General features: G+C 44.5%; 1 protein-coding gene across 1 annotated transcript in view; it reads left to right on the top strand.

Moving 5' to 3' along the window:
- Positions 1-697: 697 nt before the first annotated feature.
- gdpd5b (glycerophosphodiester phosphodiesterase domain containing 5b) overlaps positions 698-26482 on the top strand; it is a gene marked incomplete at both ends in the record, with an annotated part of 46994 nt that continues 21209 nt past the window's right edge. The window contains 6 exons of the mRNA XM_084447120.1: positions 698-814; positions 22699-22802; positions 25086-25179; positions 25522-25581; positions 25766-25864; positions 26220-26313. Coding sequence (XP_084303246.1) covers positions 698-814; positions 22699-22802; positions 25086-25179; positions 25522-25581; positions 25766-25864; positions 26220-26313 — 568 coding nt within the window. The remainder of the gene's footprint in view (positions 815-22698; positions 22803-25085; positions 25180-25521; positions 25582-25765; positions 25865-26219; positions 26314-26482) is intronic.

Raw genomic sequence — 26482 nt, 5'->3', positions numbered from 1 at the left:
ATTCCAAGGGGTATCTGGAATTAAATGCAATACTGTATAATAATTATACACATTGGGCATGCCCAGGCCACCCTTATCCCTATATATACAGTATATACCTTATTTTGGCTGAGCCTATCACCTGGCCCTTTCAATTATTATTTAAGTGCTCCCTTCAATCAGACCTTGGGAGACATTGACGAAAGCTATCAGCAGCTATTTTTGATTGTAAACAGGACGTGGGTGCAGATGTGTAGCTTGGCTTGGGATCCAAGTGAAGGTTCTCAGTCCACTGTGTCTTCTGTTACAATGCTACAAAGATCAGTCTGTCACCGTCTCACACACTATGCTTTGATTATTGACTTATTTCCAATATTTTGTAACATTATGCAAGAGGGTTTTCAGATAGCTCTTGAAATCTGTATGCATGTGTCAAACAAAAGAAATGCCCCATTTACTACTCAATAGGATTTCCCTTAAGGGGGCAATAATATATGCTAATTTATGAATGTGATATTATTATTAGATATACTGTTGGTACAGTAGGCAACCTTGAGTGAAAGGCAGCAAACAATATACGTAGTAGTAGTAGTAGTAGTAGTATATGCTACTAATAGAGGAATCTAACTATTCTGTTTCCTTCTTTGTCCATCTCCCAGGATCCCTTGCAGTCAATGGGATGTTAGTGGTGTGGAGACTGGGCCAGGACTGACGGAGCATGGTGAAGCACCAACCCCTACAGGTGTATGAGCGGCAGCTGTGTTTGTCATGTCTCACTGGGATCTACGGATGCCGTTGGAAACGCTACCAGCGGTCACATGACAACACCACGAAGGTGAGAGTAGTGAGCAGCCGGAGACGGTGTGAGGAGGCGAGCCAAGGCTTTTGAGATTCAACCCCGTCAAACCATGACTATAATCGAAAGGGTGTGATTTGACATGTCGACTCAGCTGTTTGGTGGTGTTATTTGTGGAGTATAATTTTGACCCAGATGTCTGGGAAGTATTGATTGGAGAGGGAACATGATCTCAGACACACAGATTTTTCCACATGGCTGCACCATCGCTATAGCAGAGCATTCACCCAATCTATCATTGGAGTAGGAGAAATGGACCCTGTTTTCCCTATAGTACAGTTTGATTATGGATTTGTCTATGAATATATTCAACTGTGGATGCCGAGCACACCAGTTACTAGTCTGCTGAATAATCTTTCATTACCTAATGTATCATAAGAGCCAAGCCTCAACGAGGGGATATCCTGCTTTTGATGATAACCCCTCTCTTGCGGAAATGATATTAAAACATGTCCGAATGACATGGTCAACATCCGGATGTCAGGTCAACATCATTTAAAATATTACCTCTAGCCAATAGGAGCTAAGTGTGAGGAAACAGCATGCTCCCATTGGTCTGTGCCAGGTTGTTAAGGATTATAGCAGCTTATATCACACAATTAATTTAAAACATCCTGTTTTGGTTTGTGTGTGTGTGTGTGTGTGTGTGTGTGTGTGTGTGTGTGTGTGTGTGTGTGTGTGTTTATGAAGAGTAATTCCTCCCTCAACAAATAACCCTGCAGACTGTCCTTTACCTGATAACCCTCGTTGAGGCTTGGCTCTTATGATACATTAGGTAATGAAAGATTATTCAGCAGACTAGTAACTGGTGTGCTCGGCATCCACAGTTGAATATATTCATAGACAAATCCATAATCAAACTGTACTATAGGGAAAACAGGGTTTACTCCTTCAGCCAGCAAAACATTTGCCAAATCAAGTTAGAAGAATGGCGAAAATGTCTTCTCCTGCAAGAGTCTATTTCTGCAATAACTCGCTGTATTTATTCAGCTAACGTTAAAGGGGTAGTGTGCTATTTTGGACATTTATCCCTATTTGTGGTCCATCTACCATGAACCTGAAACATAGAGACCATTTCACTGATCTTTCCAGCGTTGAGCTAGCTGCAGTATTTCTGCAGGCTCTTACTGGGCTACAATGGATGTCAAAGGGGCACCCGTAAATGTGTCAGAAACACATAAATGTGCTTTTCTGAGCTGGGAAGCACAGGGTGTAATCTTACCAATCTCGGTATGCTCTCTTGTGAGATGTATCGCAATCCGAATATTTTTAGGTGTTTGGAATTACTTGCATAGTCCTCCATGGAAGCAGTGTGAAAACAAGCACCAGGGGAATGCTTATGTCCAAGCCATGCCAAACATGTAAAAAATATTCGGATTGCGAGACTGGTAAGGACATTCATCATAGTTTTCCCAATGCATTTACAGGTGCCCCATTGACTTCCATTATAGCCCAGTGAGAGCCTGCAAAAAACTACCTGGGGGCAGAACAGCAGTTAAAACAGTCCCTGATTCCCTCATTTTGTAATTTCTTGAAATCGACTGATCCACGGAGAGCAGAATGTGAGCTCACGTGATCAGGATGGCAATGCTAGGCTAACATGATCCAGCTGAACACAAATATGTCAAAGTGGCCATATTCTGTAGAAATTAGCAGGCGTGTTGAACATTCAGCGCATGCTCTAGTCTACAGGAGGAGCTCCTCCTGACCTCTGCTAACCTTTCGCTTCATCGTCCCTTATTCACCCTCAGGAAAGGAATGGAGGAGTTCTTGGGGTGGAAAAAACACAGGAGAGTCATTTTAGTCTGGACCAAGTCCAGATGAAAATCAGAGCAGAAAGAACAAGATGTAGTAATATAATAATAATAATAATAATAATAATAATAATAAATAATAATAAAACCAAAAATAATTAAAGCTGCTACGCAGCGATGAGGCGGGGCCAGGCAATTTCAGGCAAGTTTAGGAGCAATAAGGGAGAGAATAGGAAGACAACAAGAAAGTTGACATTCCAATGTTCATTTTGCATCAGTTGAGGATTGAACTTGTAACCTCTGACACCAAGCAACATCCTCTATCTCACTGAGCTAATTAGCAACAACTCACGTTTGGCTTCACAAATTGACTAAGCCAGTCACCAGGGTGCATGATAAGAGGTTATAATCTGTTTCATCATAAAACACTGAACGTGTGGTATATGTAAAAGCCCATGAAAATATGTTTGTTGATTAAAGTATACACACTGAAACAAAGGATATAACAATAGAAGTTGCATCATATAATGATGGTATGCCCTTCAAAATGTGGATGGGTGGCTGAAGTGATCAGAGTCTCATAATATACAACAAAGGAAAGAGAAAGCTGTTGACAGTACTGTGTATTGTAAAACATTTTGATGCATTGTAAGCTCAATTTTGATGACAATCTGGTCAATGAGTTTGTGAATGACAGTCTGAAGATCCAGTGTAGCAAGTTTGGTGTTAATTGATTGAAAAATGTGAGATGAGATATGTTTATTCATTTTTACAGGTTTTGTTAGCTTTTCTTCATAATTGAACATTAACTTCAGCAGCTGTGTGCTCAGTCAGTGGCCAATCCATAAATTTAGTTATTGTAATCCTCGGCGGGGGCTGGGTAGGGTTGCCAACAGCGTTGTCTCCGATTGGTGGAGCTTGCATTGGATTGTGGGTAGTGTAGTTTGAAGTATGAAGTGTTGGTTTCAGAGGACAGAATTAAACATATTTTTTAAAATTCTATTTTTGAGATAAAATTCTGAAAAAATCACACTACATCTACCCTTTCATGACAATTTTGCCCTGATTTTTCATGAACATTGGACATTTATTGAGCGAGAATTTGTAGTAAATGTACAGTATTGCTAATAGTAAAACATTTTGATGCATCATGCACTCAGTTTTTGATATTTCAAAAATCTGTCAGGATAGTTTGGTGTGGGCTGTCTGATGATGCAGTGTGTGCATTTTGGTTGCAATTGAAAAAAAAATGTGGGAGGAGTTAGGTTTAGATATGTTCTTTTCCATTGACCGTTTGAGGGTATAGTTCAGAATACTGTAAAAAAATATTTTTTTGACAGAATTCTGAAAAAAATCACTACATCTTGGATATGTTGCCGATATTGTCACTTTTTATGAGGATGATCAGACATTGATTTGGCAAGAATTCGTAGGAACTGTATACAGAACTGTTAACAGTAAAACGTTTTGAAGCGCTGTGGGCTCAATTTTTCATATTTCAAAAATCTGTGAGGATCCTTTTGTAAGGACAGTCTGAAGATACAGTATATCAATTTTGGTGTCAATTGAACAAAAAATGTGGGAGGAGATAGGTTTGATAGGTTTTACAGTTTATGAAAAAATCAGAGCGATGGACTTCAAAATTTCTGCAAGGTCGGAGCTGTCTCACTTGGGACTACATTCACGTGGTGGTTTTACAGTGATGGCACCTATGGCTGATTTGTTATGATTTTTTAAAGTTTTAAACTTTAGATTGTTGCTGTAGCGCCACCTTCAGGTTTATTGACATACAATGCAGGTTGAGGACTTTGGGTATAGTACTGGAGCTATGTGCAATTTCTTTTGATTTTTTGTCCACGGGAAGTTAGACTTCAGTGGAAGATGGAGAATAATAATAATAATAATATAGGCAAATACAATAGGGTTCCGGCAGCTACGCTGCCTGGCCCCTAATAACTAGGGCTGCTAGCAGAAGTGAGCGGGCCCTCGCACCCCACGCGTGTCGGGGTGCGGTGCCGTTAAAGGGTGTGCTATTTCGGTGTCCAGTACTGAGAGAAACTTCCTGTCACCAGTAGGTGGCGCTCTAAGCGTGACTCAATACCGATGTATAGATGTGTTCAGGACGGTACCTTAATGAAGCATGAGAAATGTTGTGTAAATCGGACAATGTAGGAGTTATGACTTCCTGCTTGACCTGTAGGTGGTGCTATAAGTATGACTCAATACTGACCTACAGATGTGTTCAGGACGCAACCTTCATGAAGCGTGAGCAATTTGGTCTAAATCGGATAACGTATGTAGAAGTTATAAGAACTTCCTGTTTTATGGCGAAAAGTCAAAATTCGCCGCGGCGCCACAGCAAGTAAACATAATTTTTTTTAATAACTTTTAATCAGAAATGTCTTCAGATGAAGCAGACCGAGTGTGAAGTCGATCAGATGAAATCTGTAGGAGGAGTTCGTTAAAGTACAAGGGATGGAAATGTCAAAAACAAGCAAAATTGCGGACTTCCTGTTGGACTTAGGATATGGCTCCAAGATACTTTTTTGTGTGTGTGGATAAATTAGCTATGTCTATCAACTTTCGTTTGCCTACAAAAAACTGGAAGGTGGGGCTCACCATTTTAAACTTTCCAGGGGGCGCTCTGGAGCCATTTTGCACGCCCATTTCCAGCACCCATGAAATATCAAATTTTTCACCGGGACTGACGTATCTGAAAGGTTTCATGCGTTTTCATCGATGTTTAGGCCGCCTTTGTTTGGGGAGAAGAAGGTAGGAGAATAATAATCCTTATAATTTCATTTCAATAGGGCCTCGCACCGCCAGTGCTCGGGCCCTAATAATCATGTATTTATTTCTCATCCTCGAGAGAATCGGATCCTTTGGCTCGATTTCCTGTTGTGCTGTTATGTTAGAGGCTCATAGATAGGGCACTGCTTTGTCAGCGTTTCTGGGCCGCTAGCCTTGGCCGTGGCAATGTGTGGCTCTTGACCCGCTGGGAGAAACTGCCAGTCAGCTGTCTGAGCGCACGGTGATGTCGGATGTACTCAACCTCCCATGGTGCATTTCTGTGGCTCTGCCAATCACCTCTGCCAAAATCTGCATATCAATGTCCAATCTCCAATGTTTCTGGCAACCACAGAATATTATGTTCTTACATTTGAATACTGCAGTAATGGCATGAATGTCAAGGAGGGATTGGAACATGACATTCATTTGGTTTCTCATCTGGGTGCCAGCTCATGCCACCTTAGCAGACTTGGTTTAGCCTGGCTGACAGGCAGACGATGTGGTACTGCTGTGCACCCGGAGATATGTAAACCCTACTCTCCTCATTCTCATTCACTCCCATGTTAAACTAGACTAGAGCTACTGTGAAAACTAGGACTGCTGTGAAGGATTGGCATGCAGGCCAATATGTTATGCCTACATTTCCCAGAAGGCATTTCAGAAACACATTGCATCAATTGGTATGGTCACAGCTGCTATGTGTCACTAAAGTCACATGGACAGACTTCTTTGCATGTCAGATCATGTCATACATCTGCATCTCTAATGATCCAAGTGCACAATCTGTGTCAATCTGTACTAATCCAGGATGGGTATGGACATATGATAATGGAATCAACCTGCTGTAGCCAGTGAGCCATGAGAAACCTAAAGTCTCACACTGGAAGGGAACTCTCGTCATCCACAGAATGGATAGACCTGTTCTCTTCTCCTATATGAGTGCTTTAATGAACAGCACAGCTCAACTCCTTTTGTGAGCCCTCACTCGATGTGCTGTATGAGGGAATGAGTCAGGGTTTGTAAAAAGACAGCCCGTGTCATTCACTGCAAGACGATCCGGCCTCAGTAATAATTGAAAGTGTTTCCTTTTAGCCAGTCTTTACCTGACAGTTACACAAAGGCTCCAAATATAGGACCCTGTATGGCCTTGGTCTGTAGAAATGACAGCACCAACACATACGATGCAGAACGTCTGTTCACAGCCCACCGGCTTCTACTATGACTAAGTAAGCAGGATGTGAATTGTAAAGATCCCTCTTCAGCTTTCTGTCTCCCGTTTTCCTTCTCTGTTTCCCTTTTCTGTTTTCCCAACTGACTAAAAGGTCATTGGCGTCAAAACTTGCACAAAAAACATTCAGACAGCTGTCAGCCCAGCAAAAGTTAACCAGACAGAAATTGACCAGCATCTATTTCTCTTCCCAGGAGATAATGAGCTAGGAGGGCCTCTGCTATCATAATGATCGCTGACAAAGTATTTAGTGGAGACAGGCATAGGTGATCCAGCACATCTTCACATCCTGACAGTCATACCGAAGTGTGTGTGTGTGTGTGTGTGTGTGTGTGTGTGTGTGTGTGTGTGTGTGTGTGTGTGTGTGTGTGTGTGTGTGTGTGTGTGTGTGTGTGAGAGAGTGTGAGAGTGTGTGCGCGTGCATACGCGTGTGTTTGTGTGTGTGAGCATGACCATGCATGCGTTCTCTTCCTGTCTGTGTGAATTAATCCAGTCTGACGTGAGATGAATCTGAAGCTGCCAGCTAGAATGATGATGGTTACTGTGAATAATGCTCAACTGGGTTGTAGAAATCATTGAAATCATTTAATTTTTCAAGATCTTTTAAATTAGGTTTTCACATTATTTTTGGGAATGGAGATTAATTTGCATTCACTTCATTCATTAAAGAAAGATGTGATGGCTATTTGAAGTTTCTTTGATCAATTGAAGACTCATCAGATAATTGATATATATATATATATATATATATTTGAACAATCTTTGAAAAGCTCTTTCTTTTGCCCACTGCCTAAAAATGAGTCATTCAAACGAGTCTTCCAGATTTGGCATAGATGGTAATTTTCTCCCTCTCTCCCTCCCTCCCTCCCTCCCTCCCTCCCTCCCTCCCTCCCTCCCTCCAAGGTGAAGGAAAATAGCTCTTAGGTCTGTCAATTTTAATCCCTCTCCGTCTGTTGGCACGCTGAGCTTCTTGGTATACTGTAGGAGGGACTTGTCTACATACAATAATTGCCCACCATTTTGAAGGAGAATTATTCCATATAGACCTGTTATTAAAGTCTGCGGCTCTCGCCAACAACACAAACAACAGAAGGGTGAAGCCAAACTGAGCTGCTTGTTTTTATTTGATGGACTTCTTTGCAATCTGTTCATGGTGGAGCGTATGGCTAATGACTTGTTAGCTCATTACCGTGTTTTTGTGTAGTCCTCAGATTGATGTGGCACTGATGATAGACGAGGGATCCTTTTGGAAGTGCTTCCTCTTACAATTGACTTTATTTCTTCAACTGCTTATTCTTAAGTATGAAGGTGACATGACTGTGGGTTTATTCTAGTAGGGTTAGGGTTTATTATTGTAAGGTTAGGGTTAACTATGCAGCATGCATTGTAGTTTAGCAGACTTTGATTGGGCAGTGACATTTTATAGACATCAACTGTAAGAACCCTTATAATCAAGTCAAGCAGCCATGTCATCACTGTTTGAAAGGTTACAGTAGCCTTACGTCACAGTTTTTAAGTGGTATGCTTTGGCAGAAGGGCACTGAGTTCTCAGGCACTGACACTGAACACCAAATGTCAAGTCAGAAACCTAGGTGTCATGTTCGATTCGGATCTTAATTTTGAGGCCCATATTAAAAATGTCACAAGGACATCTTGTTATCACCTGAGAAACATTGCTGAGGTGAAACCTTTTCTCTCCCAGGCTGACACTGAAAGAATAATGCATGCTTTTAGTAGCATGTTGGATTACTGTAACACTCTCCTATCTGGTCTACCAAAGAAAGCTATTAGCCAACTTCAAATAATACAAAATGCTGCAGCACGTGTTCTCACTAAGACCAGAAGGACGTCACGCCAGTTTTACAATCGCTATACTGGTTACCGTTCAGTTTTAGAATAGATTTGAAGATACTTTTATTAGTTTATAAAGCACTCCATGACATGCACCTGAATAAACATCAGGCATGCTTTTACGTTATACACCAAGTAGGTCCCTGAGATCCTCTGGCACTGAACTTTTAACGGTTCCTGGAGCCAGGACCAAGAGACATGAGGAGGCAGCCTTCAGCTTTTACGCTCCCAGCCTCTGGAATACCCTGCCAAAATACCTAAGGATGGTCGAAACTGAGAACTTTTAAGCAATATCTTAAGACATACCTTTTAAATCTCGCTTTCATCATGTAGTTTTACCGATATATATATATATCTTTTTTTTTTTTTTTTTTTTACACTCACTTTAAAATTTCTACTTGCTTTCTATTCTCGTATTTTCTATTCTCTTTTACCATATGATTTGTTGTATTTTATTCTCTTATTTTTATCTACAATTTTAGCTGTTTTAAATTTTTCTGTAAAGCACTGTCTACATTTGTTTGTATGAACAGTGCTGTATAAATAAAGTTGACTTTGACTCAGAGGGCACGTTCTCTATGACGTTCTCTCATGTTCTCTCTGATGTTCTCGCTGAGGTTCTCTCACGTTCTCTCTCCTGTCCCTCAGTCCGTTCACTCAGCAGGGCTTCCAAGGTCTTCCATGTTTTGCTGAATTCTCAAATTCTCCAGATATGGTTGCGTGTCCGAGGACTGCCTGCTCACAATGTTTCAGAGAGAAAAACCTTCTGTAGCATGCATAGTTTCAAACTACAGTAAATAAAACGTTCCAAGAAGGAGATTTACCTATTGGATAAGGCACAAAGAAATGTGTATCATTTTGGTTGAAAATGCATGCACATGACTTTCACACTTATGTACTTATGTGCAGAAGCACAAATTACCATGTCAGCTATTTTTTACATAGAATAGAGAATAGTAATTCCAACTGGAAAAACTGATTTTCAGCAAACTCCAAAGTCCTCTTATAATAGTAGGGAACTGCAGCCTGATTTGGCTATTGGGGGAAATTAAATTCCAGACCTTTGCATTCACATCCGGGACATGGTCAGTCACATCCGGGACATGGTCAGTCACTTCCGGGACATGGTCAGTCACATCCGGGACATGGTCAGTCACATCCGGGACATGGTCAGTCACATCCGGGACATGGTCAGTCACTTCCGGGACATGGTCGACCATTTTGGTTGAAAACAATGGGGATTCATATCCCATTCAAACACTAAGCTGGAATTACCTTTAACATTACAGGACCTCACCAGGTAAAACGAGAATTGGACTTAAAGGTGCACTGTATACTACCCCCCCCCCCCCTCCCCACGTACACACACTTCCCCTCCCCCCTCCCTTCCCAACGACGTAGAAGCTACGGTGGCCTGTACTTGGATTATACACCAATGAAAACATAGTTATGAATACTGTATTCCATTTCTGCCAAATCTGTTCCACTCAATACCACTACCTTCTACACAGCGCACCTTTAAGACAGCACGGTGTAGCAGCTTAGTGTTGTTCTTCTTTTCGTTTCTTCAAAGCGATGTTATACGACAGTCTCCCATTTCTGGACACAGGTCTTTGCATGCGTGTTGAACTCTGCAAGGTCTTTGTGGCTACAGGGGTTGGGTAGTAGAGGGCAGATGAGGCAGTGCTCCATGGTGTGGTCTGCTTCTCCACATTCACAGGTGGTTGGTCCAGTCTTGTAGCCCCATTAGTGTTGTTGACCTGGACAGTTGGTGCTACTTATGATGGGGTCACCCACAGGAGAGAGTGGCCTTGCAGCCTTCTAACCCTGGTCCTCTATGGGGGATACTGTTTGTCTGTCTGCTGGGTAAACAAACAAACAGAAGATTTGCTTTCCCCTCCTCAGAGCAGAGGTGGGCTGGGAGGGGCTGGGATCCAGGGGCTCCTCCAACAGCTGCTGTGTCTGCCTGACCCTGGACAGACTGGGATCAGGACAGACTGGGACCAGGACAGACTGGGAGACAGACTGGGATCAGGACAGACTGGGATCAGGGCAGACTGGGAGACAGACTGGGATCAGGACAGACTTGGATCAGGATAGACTCCGAGACAGACTGGGACCAGGACAGACTGGGAGACAGACTGGGATCAGGACAGACTGGGATCAGGACAGACTGGGATCAGGGCAGACTGGGATCAGGGAAGACTGGGAGACAGACTGGGATCAGGACAGACTGGGAGACAGACTGGGACCAGGACAGACTGGGAGACAGATTAGGATCAGGACAGACTGGGATCTGGACAGACTGGGGCAGGGTGGTGCAGGTGTGTGGATGAGGGTGTTTATTAGTTTATTAGTCTTTTCTGTATTACTCGCTCTCTCTCCCTCTCTCTCTCTCCCTCTCTCTCTCTCTCTCATGCTCTTATTCTCTTGTGTCCATCTCTCTCATGCCCCTGGCCCTGCATTTCTGCTTCTCTCTCTCTCTCTCTCACTTTCTCTCTCACACACACACACACTCTCTCTCTCTCTCTCTCTCTCTCTCTCACGCTGCATCTCTCTCTCCCTCCTTGATGGCCTTTGCTCCTCAGTCACTGTACCACTGCCTTTCAAGACATATTCTACATCCCAGAAGGAGCACTGGCTCCCATCACTATTAAAACAGTATTGTTGGATAATACAAACACGCTTGCATGCATGTATCTACACAGGTTTCCCAGCAGCCCTGGCGTGACTCGCATGTAGACCACGCACTGTGCCTGGAGGCCCTCGCCTTCAATGTAATGTTGTTAGTTACCATTAAATATATTCAATTCAGTACATACAGTATGGCCATCACCCCCCCCCCCCCCCCCCCCCCCACACACACACACAGACCCCTCCAGCCTTGTTTACAAGCGGGCTCTCAGGCACGTGTTTGCATGGCAACATTGCAACATTTGCTTGTGTATATTTCTGAAACAGTCACTCCCGCCCCTTATCTTGGATGTGCAGCTTTGCCATTCAAAATGGAAGCAATTCACTCATGCAATCTGGCTGCAACAGATTGAATTTGGGGATTTAGGAAAGTCGTTTGGAACGCACGTGTGTGTGTCTGTCTGTGTGTGTGTGTGTGTGTGCGTGTGTGCGTGCGTGCGTGCGCGCAGAATTTTGAATGTGTCTGTCTGTTCTGGTTTGCGGGGCACTACACTGGGAGGTTGGAATGCTCTCCCAGATAGCAAGCGGATGTGTAATGATTCTGGGCCATATATGGGCCGGAACTAAGCCACAAGGGCCAGATCTGACCTGTATATGGCCCAGATCCGCTTGCTATCTGGGCTGGATTTACTGTAATTTGATATAACTGAAACTTACTGTCTAATTACTGTAGAACAAGCCAACAAACTAAATCCAACTATAGCTTCACCCAATGTCAGCAGTTCTATTCCTATACAACATGATTCTTGATCCCTTGTAAGACTCTGGGGCCGTATTACAGAAGAGCGTCCTATCTTAAGATTTGAGATAGGATAGGACAGTTCAGATAAGATTTTACGCGCTTTGGTATTACAGAAGCAAATCCTAAATAACTTAAAGGACTATGCTCGTTTTTGACAACCTGGACCTTATTTACGACATATTATAAGAAGTTTGACTCACCCAGATCACTTTTGTGTTGTTCGGAGGCAGGTAGAAGAAATTTAAAATCCAGCGCGAGCCAGTATATCCATGTAATGGCGGCGCACGGGGCAAAGGGAATGCAGCTTCTAAAAATCCATTTTCGGCCGCTAAACGGTTGTTTTCATCAATCACATTGCATGAATCGACAGTTGATATTCCTCTACGCGAGCCATTCTTTCGGTTTTCAAATACGTGATCTGTAGCCACTGTAATATGATCTTTACACTGGCTATGCTCCCTCACATTCTCTGCGCTACGATCGGATTGTTGCTGACGAATGACGACGACAATATTCTCGGCACCAACTACGATCGTAGCGCAGAGAACGTGAGCCGGAGAATAGCAGGCTGCGCGCTGGCCTGTGCGCATGCGTGCTGGAGCAAGTGGGGGAGAGGCTTCTAAAGATCATATTACAGTGGCTACAGACCATTTGAACCGAAAGAATGGCTCGCGTAGAGGAATATCAACTGTCGATTCATGCAATGTGATTGATGAAAACAACCGTTTAGCGGCCGAAAATGGATTTTGAGAAACTGCATTCCCTATGCCCCGTGCGCCGCCATTACATGGATATACTGGCTCGCGCTGGATTTTAAATTTCTTCTACCTGCCTCCGAACAACACAAAAGTGATCTGGGTGAGTCAAACTTCTTATAATATGTCGTAAATAAGGTCCAGGTTGTCAAAAACGAGCATAGTCCTTTAAGGCATCCTATCTTATATTCGCCTTATTCACCTCAGCTGCCACATTGGTCAGTCTGACGTAATGAGGGGTGCGGATGCGGAAGTGCCTGTTGACTTCAATGTTAAAGGTTCCCTGTAAAAACACCACTTCAAGAACCAAAATAGTCAAAATAACAGGCTGAATACACTATCGGGGTTACAAACTCATCATTACCAGACTCCGATTGTTTTTCACTGCCGTTGTTTTCGCGTTTGGAAATACATCGGAGTGAATGCAGCTGACGGCTAACTATGGCTCATTCACCTCCATGTATTTCCAAACGCGAAAACAACGGCAGTGAAAAAAAATCGGAGTCTGGTAATGATGAGTTTGTAACCCCGATAGTGTATTCAGCCTGTTATTTTGACTATTTCGGTTCTTGAAGTGATGTTTTTACAGCGAACTTTAAACATTGAAGTCAACGGGCACTTCCGCATCCGCACCCCAGACTGACCAATATGGCTGCCAGGTGAATAAGGCGAATTGCTTCGTCCTATCCTGAAGTTGGGAAATCCTAACTACTCAAGCCAACATCGGTTATGAATGTTTATGACTGTTACCAAGCAACCAATGCTTCTTTTCTGCCCTTCTCTGTTCGTGCGCTTGTCGCGTGGCGTATATATACTTTGTAATACTTTGTAACGGTTATCTAGCACTTTGTACATAGCATAATTTGTAACTTGGGAGATAGCGGGCTGAGATACCTTGGCTAAATCAGCCACTTCACTCTGAAAGTCCACTTTCGCAAAAACACGGAGCGCGTTTGTCAGTTGCACCACAAGGAGAGCCCAATGACGACAGGTCGGCCTCTCCAAAGCTGGGCGCAGTTCCTCGGCTAGCTGCAGGATCATCGCCCGGGGTAGTCTGTATCTATAGATGCGTGTTTTGTCATCAAACCGCAACACATCTTTGTGGTCTGCCATCCGCCTCTCAATAAATAAATTTCTCCTATTGACATTTTGGTTGACAATTAAAATAGCGGCCATATCGCTTCGCTATGTTACCTTAGCTGTGTAACATTAGGCTACCTAGCTAGTTAGGACTGGGTTAGGACGGTTTATTTAAGATTTTGTGAAGTTAGGCTGCTTCTGTAATACACTTTTCCTATCTGGAGATAGGATAGGATTTTTGACTTAAGAACAGTTGTTCTGTAATGGCTTTTCCGTCCTAATGCAAACTACCATGGTAACCAGCCAGTTAGGATAGGATCTTCGAGTTACATGTTGGATGTAGGATGTTTCTGTAATACGGCCTCTGCTCCCTACAGACACACACACACAGACAGACACACACACACACACACACACACACACGCTTGATGTGCTCATTCATTACCAAAGCTAGCTGTACCAAAGGCATGCCCGGTATGCGTGTCCACTTGCATTTCTTCAAGTGGAATTCACACACAACATTGCATGCTTGATTTGAAAGAGCCAACCCTGCGGGGCACAGGATGACGCTCAGTCCTCTGCTCCTCCTCCGCAGGGCTGGACAGAAGTAGGCCAGGGACGCAGGGTGTGGGAGGGCTCCTGTCAGTCCTCTGCTCCTCCTCCACAGGGCTGGACAGAAGTAGGCCAGGGACGCAGGGCGTGGGAGGGCTCCTGTAGCGTTGTAGCACCCCCTCACAGCACAGCCATGGGTTTTTAATGAGCTTTCTGTAGGAGGCCGCTCGAGGTCACTTGGTGCGCGTGTGCAAGGCTACACGTGTGAGCTGTGAGCAAGACATCTGTGCTATAGACCAGGCGTGCACCAGGCTAGGAGTGTGTGCTAAGCTAGGCGTGCGCCAGGCTAGGAGTGTGTGCTAAGCTAGGCGTGCGCCAGGCTAGGAATGTGTGCACTGGGCGTCTCTGCTAGGCGTAGCATGTGCGCTAGCCCATTTTGTGCAAGGCTAATGGTGTGTGTTGGGATTCTGTCAATGTCTCCCATATGCAGGGGCTTTATATCAGCCCTAATGACTCTCCAGTAGCCTGGGTTCATAACACACAGAGGGAAAGGCTGCTGGAATCATGGCACTGCTATGATACTGGAGAGAATAGGACCCCTCACGTGACAAAAGCCAATACAGTCATAACACAGCTTTGACGCCTGGCTGGCCAGCAGATGGAGACTACTGGAGAATGCTATGGAAGCCTTTTGACACAGTAAAGACCCTTCGTATTGTGTATGTAGGTTTTGCAATAAATATGAAGCTGTTGTTCAATCCTTTGAGCTGTTCATGTCTAATTCATTTAAAAAATGCACACTTATCTCTTTTGAATTAAAAAATAATTTGACTGGTAAGTGTGCAGAATAAGAATAGAATAGAAAGCCATGCCATGTGTAAGTACAGGTACGTTGGTATTCTTGTCTTCGCTTGTTCTTACACTATCTCATCAGTACTATTCAGTTCCTCATTCCAGTCCTGGGTACACAGCTAGACATTAAATGGACCCCCCTTATCCTTTCTATCCTTGTGTTTTAAAGGACAATGCTCGTTTTTGACAACCTGGACCTTATTTACGACATATTATAAGACGTTTGACTCACCGAGATCACTTTGGTGTAGTTCGGAGGCATGTAGAAGGCACTTAGAATGCAGTTTCTAAAAATCTATTTTCTGCCGCGAAACGGTTGTTTTCATCAATCTGTCTTGATGAATCGCTAGTTGTGCTTACATAGAGCATAGCCTGTTGTGGTTTTCACATGCCATGATCTTTAAATAGCTTCCTCACTTGCTCCAGCACGCATGCGCACAGCGTGCTGGAGCAACGATTGCGCGCTGTGCGCATTAGTGCTGGAGCAAGTGAGGAAGCTATTTCGTTTCGAAAGACGTTTCTAAAGATCATGGCATGTGAAAACCACAACAGGCTATGCTCTATGTAAGCACAACTAGCGATTCATCAAGACAGATTGATGAAAACAACTGTTTCGCGGCAGAAAATAGATTTTTAGAAACTGCATTCTAAGTGCCCCGACCACCGCCATTACATGGATATACTGGCTCGCGCTGGATTTTAAATTTCTTCTACATGCCTCCGAACTACACCAAAGTGATCTCGGTGAGTCAAACGTCTTATAATATGTCGTAAATAAGGTCCAGGTTGTCAAAAACGAGCATTGTCCTTTAAGACTGTGCTGTTTGTCAACAAGGCTCAGGCTACGACGTCGTCCTCAGCGTCCACCCCCCGGCCTACAGCAACAGACGCAATTTCCATTTCAAATAATTATTTTTCTCCCTGGTAGAGGGGAAGTAATTTCCCCCCTCCCACTTCCGCTTGGAGAGCCCAAGGACAGACGAGAGAGCCTTATCAGACCCCCCGCCCCAACCCTAACCCTCCCCCCAGAGGGAAATTAACACTCCAATGTGGAGTCAGACTGTATAGACCTCGGGGCTCTCCACCCCCACGACCGCATACCATGTGAAATGCAAATATGATGTCATGCTTATCAAACGGGTGGGTTCTTGCCAGGCTCCCTGGATGGATGAAGTACAGGGACAGCAGAGGGAAATGAGAAGCTCCTTCTCAGCACTGATCTCATTGCTTCTACATGATTCTGCAGGGAACAGAAGGACTTTGACTGATAAGTGGCGGCTGGAGGCAGGAGCTGCCTCCTCACTTTGACTTCAGCTAAACTGAAAGGTTCGCTTAAGATTTAAAATAGTAATTTACATACATCTTTCCCCTCATCGTTCTCAAGCAGAAACCGAGACCAGGCTTAAGATCCAAAACATGTTTTTGTCTAAGCGCCCAAACGTATATTAAACACTATTAAATCGACCATCCAGCCTCCTCCTCCCAGGGGCGTCTCCGTTGCAATTCATCTCTGTCGTCCAGCCAGGTGGACATGCTCAACGTCCTCCACACGGCTCCCAAGGTTGTGTCTCTCCCTGGGGTTTGTGGGTAATCATTAAGGACCGTGGGAGCCGGGGTCAGAGCAGCCTGATCAATCAGCAGAGCTGTTACCAACCCTCACCCAGCCGCCAGTCCGGAGAGGCTGTGCCGAGGGGTTTGAACTGAAGAGCCCGCCGATGACTACCACCGGTCGAAGAACCAGGCGTCCCCCCCTGGCATAAGCTCCGAGCCCAACCCGTGAACGCCAAAGCCAGTGAATCCCTTCACGTAATCCACGTACCCAAACATACACACGAGTGGATTTTGGCTTGTCCACATAAGCACATTAGATCCTCTCTACCCAGAGCTCAGTGTGAGTGGAGGTTACGGCACTCAGGCTGGCATCCCTCTCAACATGCCGCCCAAGGCTGACCCAGTCTGGATCCTCCACCGCTATAGAGCGCCTAAGCGGAAGCAGGAAGAGCCGCCCCATGCGACCTTAATTCTGGAAAAATATCTACGTTAAGCCCCCCGCAGACCGCTTCCACCACGATGTCGTACGACGGCGCACGGCGCTATGTCCGGCTACCCCCGCACACAGGCTGTGACATGCGCCGCATTCTAGTGCACTTCTATGTTTTGTCGGGGCTGAACGCAGACCTGGTGACTGGTGCTACTAGCACTACCTACATACGATTAATGTAGGCGAAGATGATTGTGTCTAAAGATACTTTTCAAACTTGTCACCAGTTATCACCAGTTTAACTAGCTAACACTAGCTAATTTTACTCTATCAAGTTAGCATAAAGTTCATGGTCAAGACTCAAGACTGCCCAGCATAGTGAGTACTTTACCTGATAATCCCACGATTTCACCAATCTCTCGCCAGCACCGGTCTCTTATGTTGTCTTTGTAATGTTTGGACATGGGGTCATATAGCAATGGATATTTCTGCACCTCGCCAATTATTTTCTCCTCTATTGTAATACAGCTGGGTAGACTAAAATAACCATTAATAAAATAGCTAAAATGGCTAGCCTACATTTTAGCAAAACAATAGGCCTAAACGACACATGGAACAAGGACATGGAAGAGATGGGAATAAAACTAAAATGTTTAACTTTTAGTTATTAGCTTACTTTTACATATATTAAATAAGACAGGCATTGCAGGAAATCACATGCATTAATCCAAGTTGGATTGCCACATGTGTCGGCAGCCGCATTCCAAAAAATAGAGCCGAGTCGAAATCAATCCGGGGCGACATTGTCGGCAGCTGTCACCAGCTGTCGGCACGCCGCCAGTGTGCGGGCTTCCATAGGAAACAATGGGAGCTATTTATTTGGAACGTCGTTTCGTGCCGGTGGCGGAGGCGGTCTGCGGGGGGCTTTAGCCGATGGCGATAAACAAATAATTTATTGATCCCGTTTGAAACGTGCCATGACCATACACATATGATGTTTGTCTATTTAAAGTCAAGAAAGTCGCAGTTTGTCATAATACTGTAAAGCAGCTATTCCAGAACGAGTTTTAAATTATTAAGAGGTGAAAATCACTATTAGTCTGACCATGTTGAGAGCTGCAGGAATGTGAAAGGAGAGTTAGTCAGTTCTGTAAGAGCTGGCATGTGAGATCGGCTACAAGGTTTTGGTGAGTGTTAAATGGTTACGAGTGTGATGTCGGCTAGTTAATGTTAGCTAACTTGCGAGTTAACCGATATTAGTAAAATATGTTTTAAATTGACAAACATCATATGTGATGGTCATGGCACAATTCAATCGGGATCAATAAAAAAAATTCTCACTTTGTTCACTACCATTCATATTTTTTCTGATTTAAGGTCCCATGGCGGTTTTCTCTTCCTGTTTCCACTTAGGCACTCTAAGCCAGTCACTTCCACATAATGCTGTGTACTGACTGCATAAAAAGGCTCACAGCACTTGCAGCCTTTGCTAATATCTGTCAACCGGTCAGAGGAAGGATTTGGCTACGGCACACAGAACGCATTACATACACAGTTTAGGCCTTAATGTTATGCATTCTGTGAGCCAAAGCCAAAGTTATGTCTCTCCCTGGGGAGAGACACTTTGGGGACCATTGGACCAACAAGGATGCATACTGCAGGTGTGTTGGGTCAGGACACTTGGGTCCATGTGTAGCCTCTATCAAGCACAGTCACAGGCGTTGGCTGAAGTACATACAGACTAGGAACTAGACACTACAGGACCAGGCCACTCGCTGCATTAGAGGACCTGTATTTAAGATAATTACGAGGTTTGAAAGCAAATTATTTATAGGAGCAGCTTTTCTAGTCTTGCCTCTGTGTATACATAGACTCTCGAGGCTGAGGGTTATCTTGACAAAATTCCCATTTTGTTCCTCTCTGTTTTGTACTTAAACTTAAATTGAATAATTAATTCATAATGAGGACAGCTGTACTGTATATGGAATAGACAAGTGTCATCAACTTATTAGGTGGGCTAGCTTGCAGAAGCTAGCCCAACTTGTGATATTCCCTCTATTTCTTTCTTTATTATTATTCTCCCCATTTTTTGTCTCCTTTCTAACTTCTTCATACTTTGTGCTAGAAACTTATTTCAAACTTTAAAATGTTCATGATGTTTAGCTCTTTAAAGGATGTATTCAGATTTTTTATAGTTTTTATAGTTTTTTAGAAATTTAACTTTTAAAACTATTTTTTGTCCCATTGAAACTGCTCGAAACTGCTTTTGGAATGTTCAGAAACTTTGTTTTTAGAGTGGTGGCAGCAGTTGCTTTGAAAATATTCACATATTTTGTAAACTGCTGGCACTCCTACAGTTTTGAACGCTCACACATATTATATCAAAATGTTCACACAACTGTGCTGATTCGTACAATGTAAGTATCTAAGCTGTGTGACTCAGTTTTCACTGTGTGACGATTTGTTCGGCAACTGCGCTCCCCATTGAAACGTATGGCGCTGCACTCTAGCTTTTGAGCTGCTAATTTAGCATTTTTACTCTTTTTCTAATTTGTCGCTATGGCTACAGTTTTAACAGCTCATACACATATTATATATCGAAACGTTCACACAACTGTGGTGATTCGTACAATGTAAGTATCTAAGCTGTGTGACTTATAGTTTTCGCTGTATGGCGATTTGTTCGGCAACTGCACTCCCCATTGAAACGTATTGCAACGCACTCTAACTTTTGAGCTGCTAATTTTGCATTTTTACCTTTTTTCTAACTTGTCGCCATGCCTACAGTGTTTAAGCTATACAGACATATTCATAGAAATGTTCTGCAAGTTCTCCCGATTCCTATGGTGTCAATATATAAGCTGTAACATTTATAGTTTTCGCGATAGAGCTGTCTGAAGCGGACCATGTCTAGGATCAGAGTGTCAGTTGGGATTAGACTGGTGGCAGCTGTTGCTTTTTTTGAATTTGTGTGCATGTGCAGCCTCTCTTAAAGGTACAGGCACCCTTTTATAACTAATGTGGTAGCACAGAACTCAGCCAAAGTGGAATAGAGACACATGGGCTGTGTCCGAAATGCCTGCTACCTGCTATATAGCAAGCGAGAAGTAGCATGCTATATAGTACCTACTACTCCAAGAAAACCATATAGCAGGCGAGAAAAATGTAGCATGCTACTCGAGTCAGATGACGGGAATGCATGGGTTACGTCGTTACACTGAGGCGAAAAGGCGTTCAGTTACTCAGACCTCGAACCTGTGGTTAGTTTATATTCTGGTTATATTCTGTGAAATATATCGTTTCGAAAAATTATTTCTTTATCCAGGCATCTTAGTTTTAACAGTTTCATTATAGCGGAGCAGGTCATATTTGCTCGTATGTGGTATTTATTTAGTTCACAAGTTCACAATCGTACAGCCAGGCTACAGAGCTCCAGAAACCGTAGCCGTAGCAGAGGACTCTGGGCCGGCCACAATGTGATGCAGCTCGGCTTGGCATAGGGGTTCCTGGAGCTCAGTAGCCTGGCTGATCGCGAAGTTGTGAACAGAATAAATACAACATATGAGCAAATATAACCTGCTCCGCTATAATGAAACTGTTAAAACTAAGATGCCTGGATAAAGAAATAATTTTTCGAAACAATATATTTCACAGAATCGTAATTTGATGGCAGGTACTTAACAATGCTAATGCACTGCTTACTGACGTCGGCCATGAGAGCTGTCCTGAAAATTTCGCTGAACAGTGATGTAACATCCGGAATGGCATGCTCTGGACTTTGCTATGTTTTTCGCCGTTTTTTTCGACAATATAGCAGGCGAGGTAGCAGGCGAGAATAGCAGGCGAGAGGTAGCAGGCACATTTTTGAAGTAGCATGCTACTTCTCGCCTGCTATATAGCAAGTAGCAGGCATTTTGGACACGGCCATGATCTTCACTGGTGGGCCGGTGGGTAGCCCGGAGAGGAGTACACCGTCCCTGACTGGCTATGACCAAAAGGGGCGGAGCCTCGCCACCACGCCACTATTCACGCCACAGAACCCACTTTTCAGCCCCTGAGTGGGCTAGAGACACACAGTCTTCAATGGTGGATGCATGGAAATTGCCCGGAGGTCAGTGTACTGTCCCCGACTAGCTGTGACCCAAGGGGGCGGAGCCTAACCAGCAAGCCACTATCCACGCCACGGGCCCCACAACTCAGACCATGAGTGGGCTAGAGACACACGGTCTTCACCAGTGGAGTCAGGTAGGTGGCCCGGAGAGGGGTACACTGTCCCCAACTGGCTCTGACCTGAGGGGGCGGAGTTTCACCACCACGCCACGGGCCCCACAACTCAGCCCCTGAGTGGGCTAGAGACACATGGTCTTCATCGGTGCGGGCGGGTAGGTGGCCCGGAGAGGGGTACACTGTCCCTGACCAGCTCTTACCTGAGGGGGCGGAGTCTCGTCACCATGCCACTGTCCACGCCACGGACCCCACAATTCAGCTCCTGAGTGGGCTAGAGACGCACAGTCTTCGCCGGTGGGTGCATGGAGATTGCCTGGTCCGTAGTAGTTCTAGCAGTAGCTGTTACATACAGCTGCAGCAGCTAGCCCACCTCACATTTTCTCCAGGAAATGTACTTTCTAGTTGGAGACTTGTTTTTTGCTTTGGAAATATGACGTCTTGCATGAAGACTGTACACCTATGGTGTACTGTAAATGCTGGCTTTGCCTCTAGTGTGTGTGTGTGTGTGTGTGTGTGTGTGAAATGTCTTGAGATGTATACATATTTTTCTCTGTTTTTTGTACAGTGCCAGTTGTTCTGGCAGATTGACCGATGGATTGATTGATTGCTTTTATTTGAGTTTTTTTTTTTTTTTAAAGCAAGTCTACCTTATCTGAAACAAATTCATACGCACATTATTGCTTAAAAGAAAACTGCCAATGATAACACAAAAAAGCTGACATCTTATTTCCATTGTGGTCCTTGCTGGAAAAAGGGGGAGGGGTGTAAAGCAGAAGGCGACACATCACATTCAACACATCTAATTAGCATTCAACTAATACAACAGCATTAGATCAAATACAATAAAATAAAAATCTCTGCCAGATGTTCCTGGTGGGAATTTGAGCCGTGTTTGTGCCTGGGCTGCGCTGGCTCCATCCAGATTATAGATTCTATCTATTGGGCTGGATTAAAACAGATTTCCATGCATTGAGCAAGCCAGACTTCTAGGAGCCAGACACTTTTAACATTACTTGTTTACATGACTTGCTGTCTAGGTCGGCTGCTGACTCAACAGTGATGCAAAGTGCTGTATCAGTCTGGTCTGGTGAAACACTCTCATTAGCTTACTGGGGAGAGGACAAATAACAACTAACCCAAACAACCAAGAAGAAGAAGCTTACTGTAATTGTTAACTTGTATCTTAGTGTGGTGAAGATATGACTTGTTTGCACCTTTACTTGTTTGGAACCACTGAATGTAGTAGTAATAATAATAACAATAATAATAATAATAGATGATGATGATGATGATAATAATAATAAATGATGATGATGATGATAATAATAATAGTGTGTTTGTGTAATTCCTTTCTCAGTGGGAGCTCCTGTGGTCCCTCATCCTCCTCCTGACCTTCTGTCTGCTCCTGGTGTGGTTTTACTTCTGGTGGGAGGCTCACAATGACTACAATGAGTTCAACTGGTGAGTAGCCTACACGCCACATGGATGTTTCACAACGGCTCAGTACATTTCCTACATTATTCTAGGGGTATAACTCATGATTGTGTTCTTTTCTCAAATGTTCTTCTGCCCTTCACTGTGATCGGTTATTTGACTGACAATGACTGATCAATTTCAATACAGTCATCATGTATCCACATACAGTGTGTTATCACCATTTACCAGTGTTGAAAATGCATTTTAAACATAATTTTTGGCCAAATCAGTTTAGGATAATCCCCCTACTGTATATCCCTTCATCTGGGCAGGATGATTTAGTGATGGATGCAGTGGATAGTATTATACTGTTTTGGTGCCAGATTACTGTCAACCACGATCTACCATTCATTCACCTCCCCTCAGACGTACTATAGGATAGAAACCCACCTGGTCACTGCAGATATTGGCTTTGTCATAAATCATGACACATTGCACTTCTAATTCCAGCGTAATGATGTAATATTTTATACAATGCCATGCTAATAATAGTCGGACTAGATTCATGTAGTAGTTCATCACTGTGCTTGAAGAGCTTTAAATAACTGTGCACTTGGAGCAGATGTGCATGGCTTCTTACACTAGGCTTTACACTACTGCAACATATCATACGTTATGCTTGTGTTGTGTACAGTATGTCCATAGTTCATGGTGGTTTGAGCATAACATGTGTGAATGAAGGCTTCCTTTGTCCTTGTTAGTGTGATGTGTTGGTGTTGCAGCCACCAGTGAGACCAGTGTTGCATGTGCAGCAATCACAGCTACTGTATTAGATCCCTCAGACACATTTTGGGGTCAGCTTGTGTCAGACACACATTCTGGCAGCTAGGGAACAGACAAAGACTTGTGTTTCTTGTAAGGTACAATTTGCTCTCTCAGTCTCCAAGGTCGTTCGCCCTCGCTCCCTCTCGCCACCTCCCTCCTCCACCTCCTCCTGACTCTATCTCATGTGGCCCCATCTTCTCATCCTTTTTATTCTCTCTCTCTCTCTCTCTCTCTCTCTCTCTCTCTCTCTCTCTCTCTATCCTCCCCAAAAAACCCTCTCTTTGCCTCTCTATCTCACCTGGCGATTGGCAGCGTTTAGCGGGGCCCTGTCTTCTTCACTGTGATTAATTCAGAAGGGAGCTCAGTGGTGACCTTGCTGTGTCGTGTTGCCAGTGGAATCACTGATAAGGCTGTGAATGTAATAAGCAGCCTGGTCCTGGATCTCCCCCCTGCTGTCTCCAGCTGGGGCAGCTCGGCCCTCAGAGGGCCCGTCACACTCTCCAGCCTGACGGCCCTCAGAGGGCCCCTGTCACACTCTCCAGCCTAACAGCCTCCTGCGTGTGCGTGTGTGCGTGTTAGTGTGTGTCAAGTGTGGATGTGTGTTTGCTCCTGTATGACGATATTTATGCTAGAGAGGTGTGTGTGTACACGTGCAAGAGATGGCATGATGACTGTGTGACATCTCTGTCCCCCCCCTCCCTGCCCCTCCCCCTCTGTGAGAGACAACCATAAGAGCAGGCAGTCCTTTCAGAGCAAGCCATCAATAATTTGCCACCCGTTAATATAATGATTAGATGATCTCTGTGGCCGTTTCTCACGGTGGCTCAGTGACCGCCTCTGTAGCTCTGAAGCAGCCTCCATTGTTGTCTTCATGTGGGCGCCGGACAGGTGTGTTGAACAATAAGGACATGGGATCCTGCGCCAGGCCTCTGCCTGCCAGGGAGAGGAGGGTGCCAGCGTAGAGTCGGATATTCCAGCCCAGCCACTGGAACACAAACGCTTTCAACTGCTTTTTAACACCCATTCATTTCCCTTGATGTCACAGTAACACCCTTGGGCTGATGCTACAGTACAGTCACACTATGGGTAAAATACTAAAGTAACCCTAACCAGAATGGGTCAAATACTAAAGTAACCCTAACCAGAATTGGTCAAATACTAAAGTAACCCTAACCACAGTGGGTCAAATACTAAAGTAACCCTAACCAGAATGGGTCAAATACTAAAGTAACCCTAACCACAATGGGTCAAATGCCACGAGGTAAAAAAATGAAGAAAAGAATAAATGCTGACACAGCAAAAATGCAAAGCTTTCAAGAGACAAGTTCTGCCTACTCTTCTAAACTCTGCAACTTTCTCCCCTCTCATCTACTCTCCCATACCGATAAGACAAGTGCCACACCGCTCCGCTGCTGTTGGTCATGACATGATACGGCGGCGCCGTTCGGCTACTGAAGAGACGATGATGGACTGTGTTGTTGTGGAACTCTCTCCCCCTCCCAGGTTCTTGTATAACCGCTCTGGGGAGTGGAGTGATGGGACTGTGCCCATACTTGCCACCACCGCAGCAGGCTTCACCTACATTTCATTCTTAACGGTGAGTGGTGTCGACTCATCAAATATTCGCTGCTGGGCGGCGCCGGGCCCGTGTGGTGGGACCCGGGTCAGTGTGGTGGGACCCGGGTCAGTGCCCAAGTATGAGGAGAGGGAACCGGACGGTGTGAAAACACGTGGGCGTACTGTAACTGCCAGGGGGACACGAGAATGTTGGGATTGTTTTGACAGTTAGTTTGATAGCTGTGGCAGATTACCTGTTTTGGAAAGACTCTTTCTTTGTATGTATAGTAATGGAATTTGTGTGTGCGTGTGTGTGTGCATGTGGGTGTGTGTGCACATGCACGTGTGTGTGTGCGTGTGTGTGCGTGTGTGTATCTTTCAGATTTTAGCACTTTGCCACATAGCAGTGGGTCAACAGCTGAACTTGCACTGGCTCCACAAGGTAGGCTAACATCTGTGTGGATCTTTGTCAGTCGCTAACTGAACTAACTGAAAGACCAACACAAATGGTGTGTTTGTGCGTGTGTGCGTGCGCGTGTGTGTGCGTGTGTGTGTGTGTGTGTGAGAGAGAGAGAGGGAGAAAGTGAGTCATGGCCCACATCACTTTGTCTGTTTGCCCCCAACAGATAGGAGTGGCGGCTGCTCTTCTCACAACCGTCATTGGGGTGATATCTGTCAATCAAACCTGGGAGGAGGAATGGGACGTCATCCCCATATCACTCCAGGTTAGTGATACAAACATCACACACACCTAGCACACACACACCTAGCATTCACACTGAAGCTCATACCATGGCAAAAACGCTATTGAAAAGTTAATGAGAAACCCAAATGATCTATTAGCTCTGTAAAATCATTAGCTCTGAATACCAGTGGTGCCATAACATTAGAACTGAACACTTTCCTAATTTTGTGGAACAATGGAACAATCCATTATTGTGGGGATGGTTTTAACATCAACACTCATGCCTATTATGCTAAAACAACTATTATCCCTATAAATGGTTTATTTGGTAATGGGATGACATTAAGACTGAATGGTGTCGCTAACGCCACACCTCTGCTGCGCTCTGTGTTCAGGCCACCGGTCCTTTCCTGCACATCGGGGCTCTAGCTGCCATCACCGCTCTGGCCTGGCTGGTGGGCGGCCAGGTCACCCGCACTGACAAGAAAAGTAAGCCAGAGACATCACCACGGTCACAGGCAGAGCGTGAGAAAACGAGGTGACCCTGTGTAACCGTCCACCTCACCGACCGAAGTGTTAGCGTAGCCAAAATGGCGTCACAGTTGCAGTCGGGTAATGATTAACAATGCGAGGACAAGACCCCCACCCAGGGTGGCCA

Source organism: Borostomias antarcticus (genome assembly GCF_949987555.1).
Source record: "Borostomias antarcticus genome assembly, chromosome: 1".
Classification (NCBI taxonomy): domain Eukaryota; kingdom Metazoa; phylum Chordata; class Actinopteri; order Stomiiformes; family Stomiidae; genus Borostomias; species Borostomias antarcticus.
Note: the sequence above shows the minus strand (reverse complement) of the source record. Positions and strands in the feature narration are given on the sequence as shown.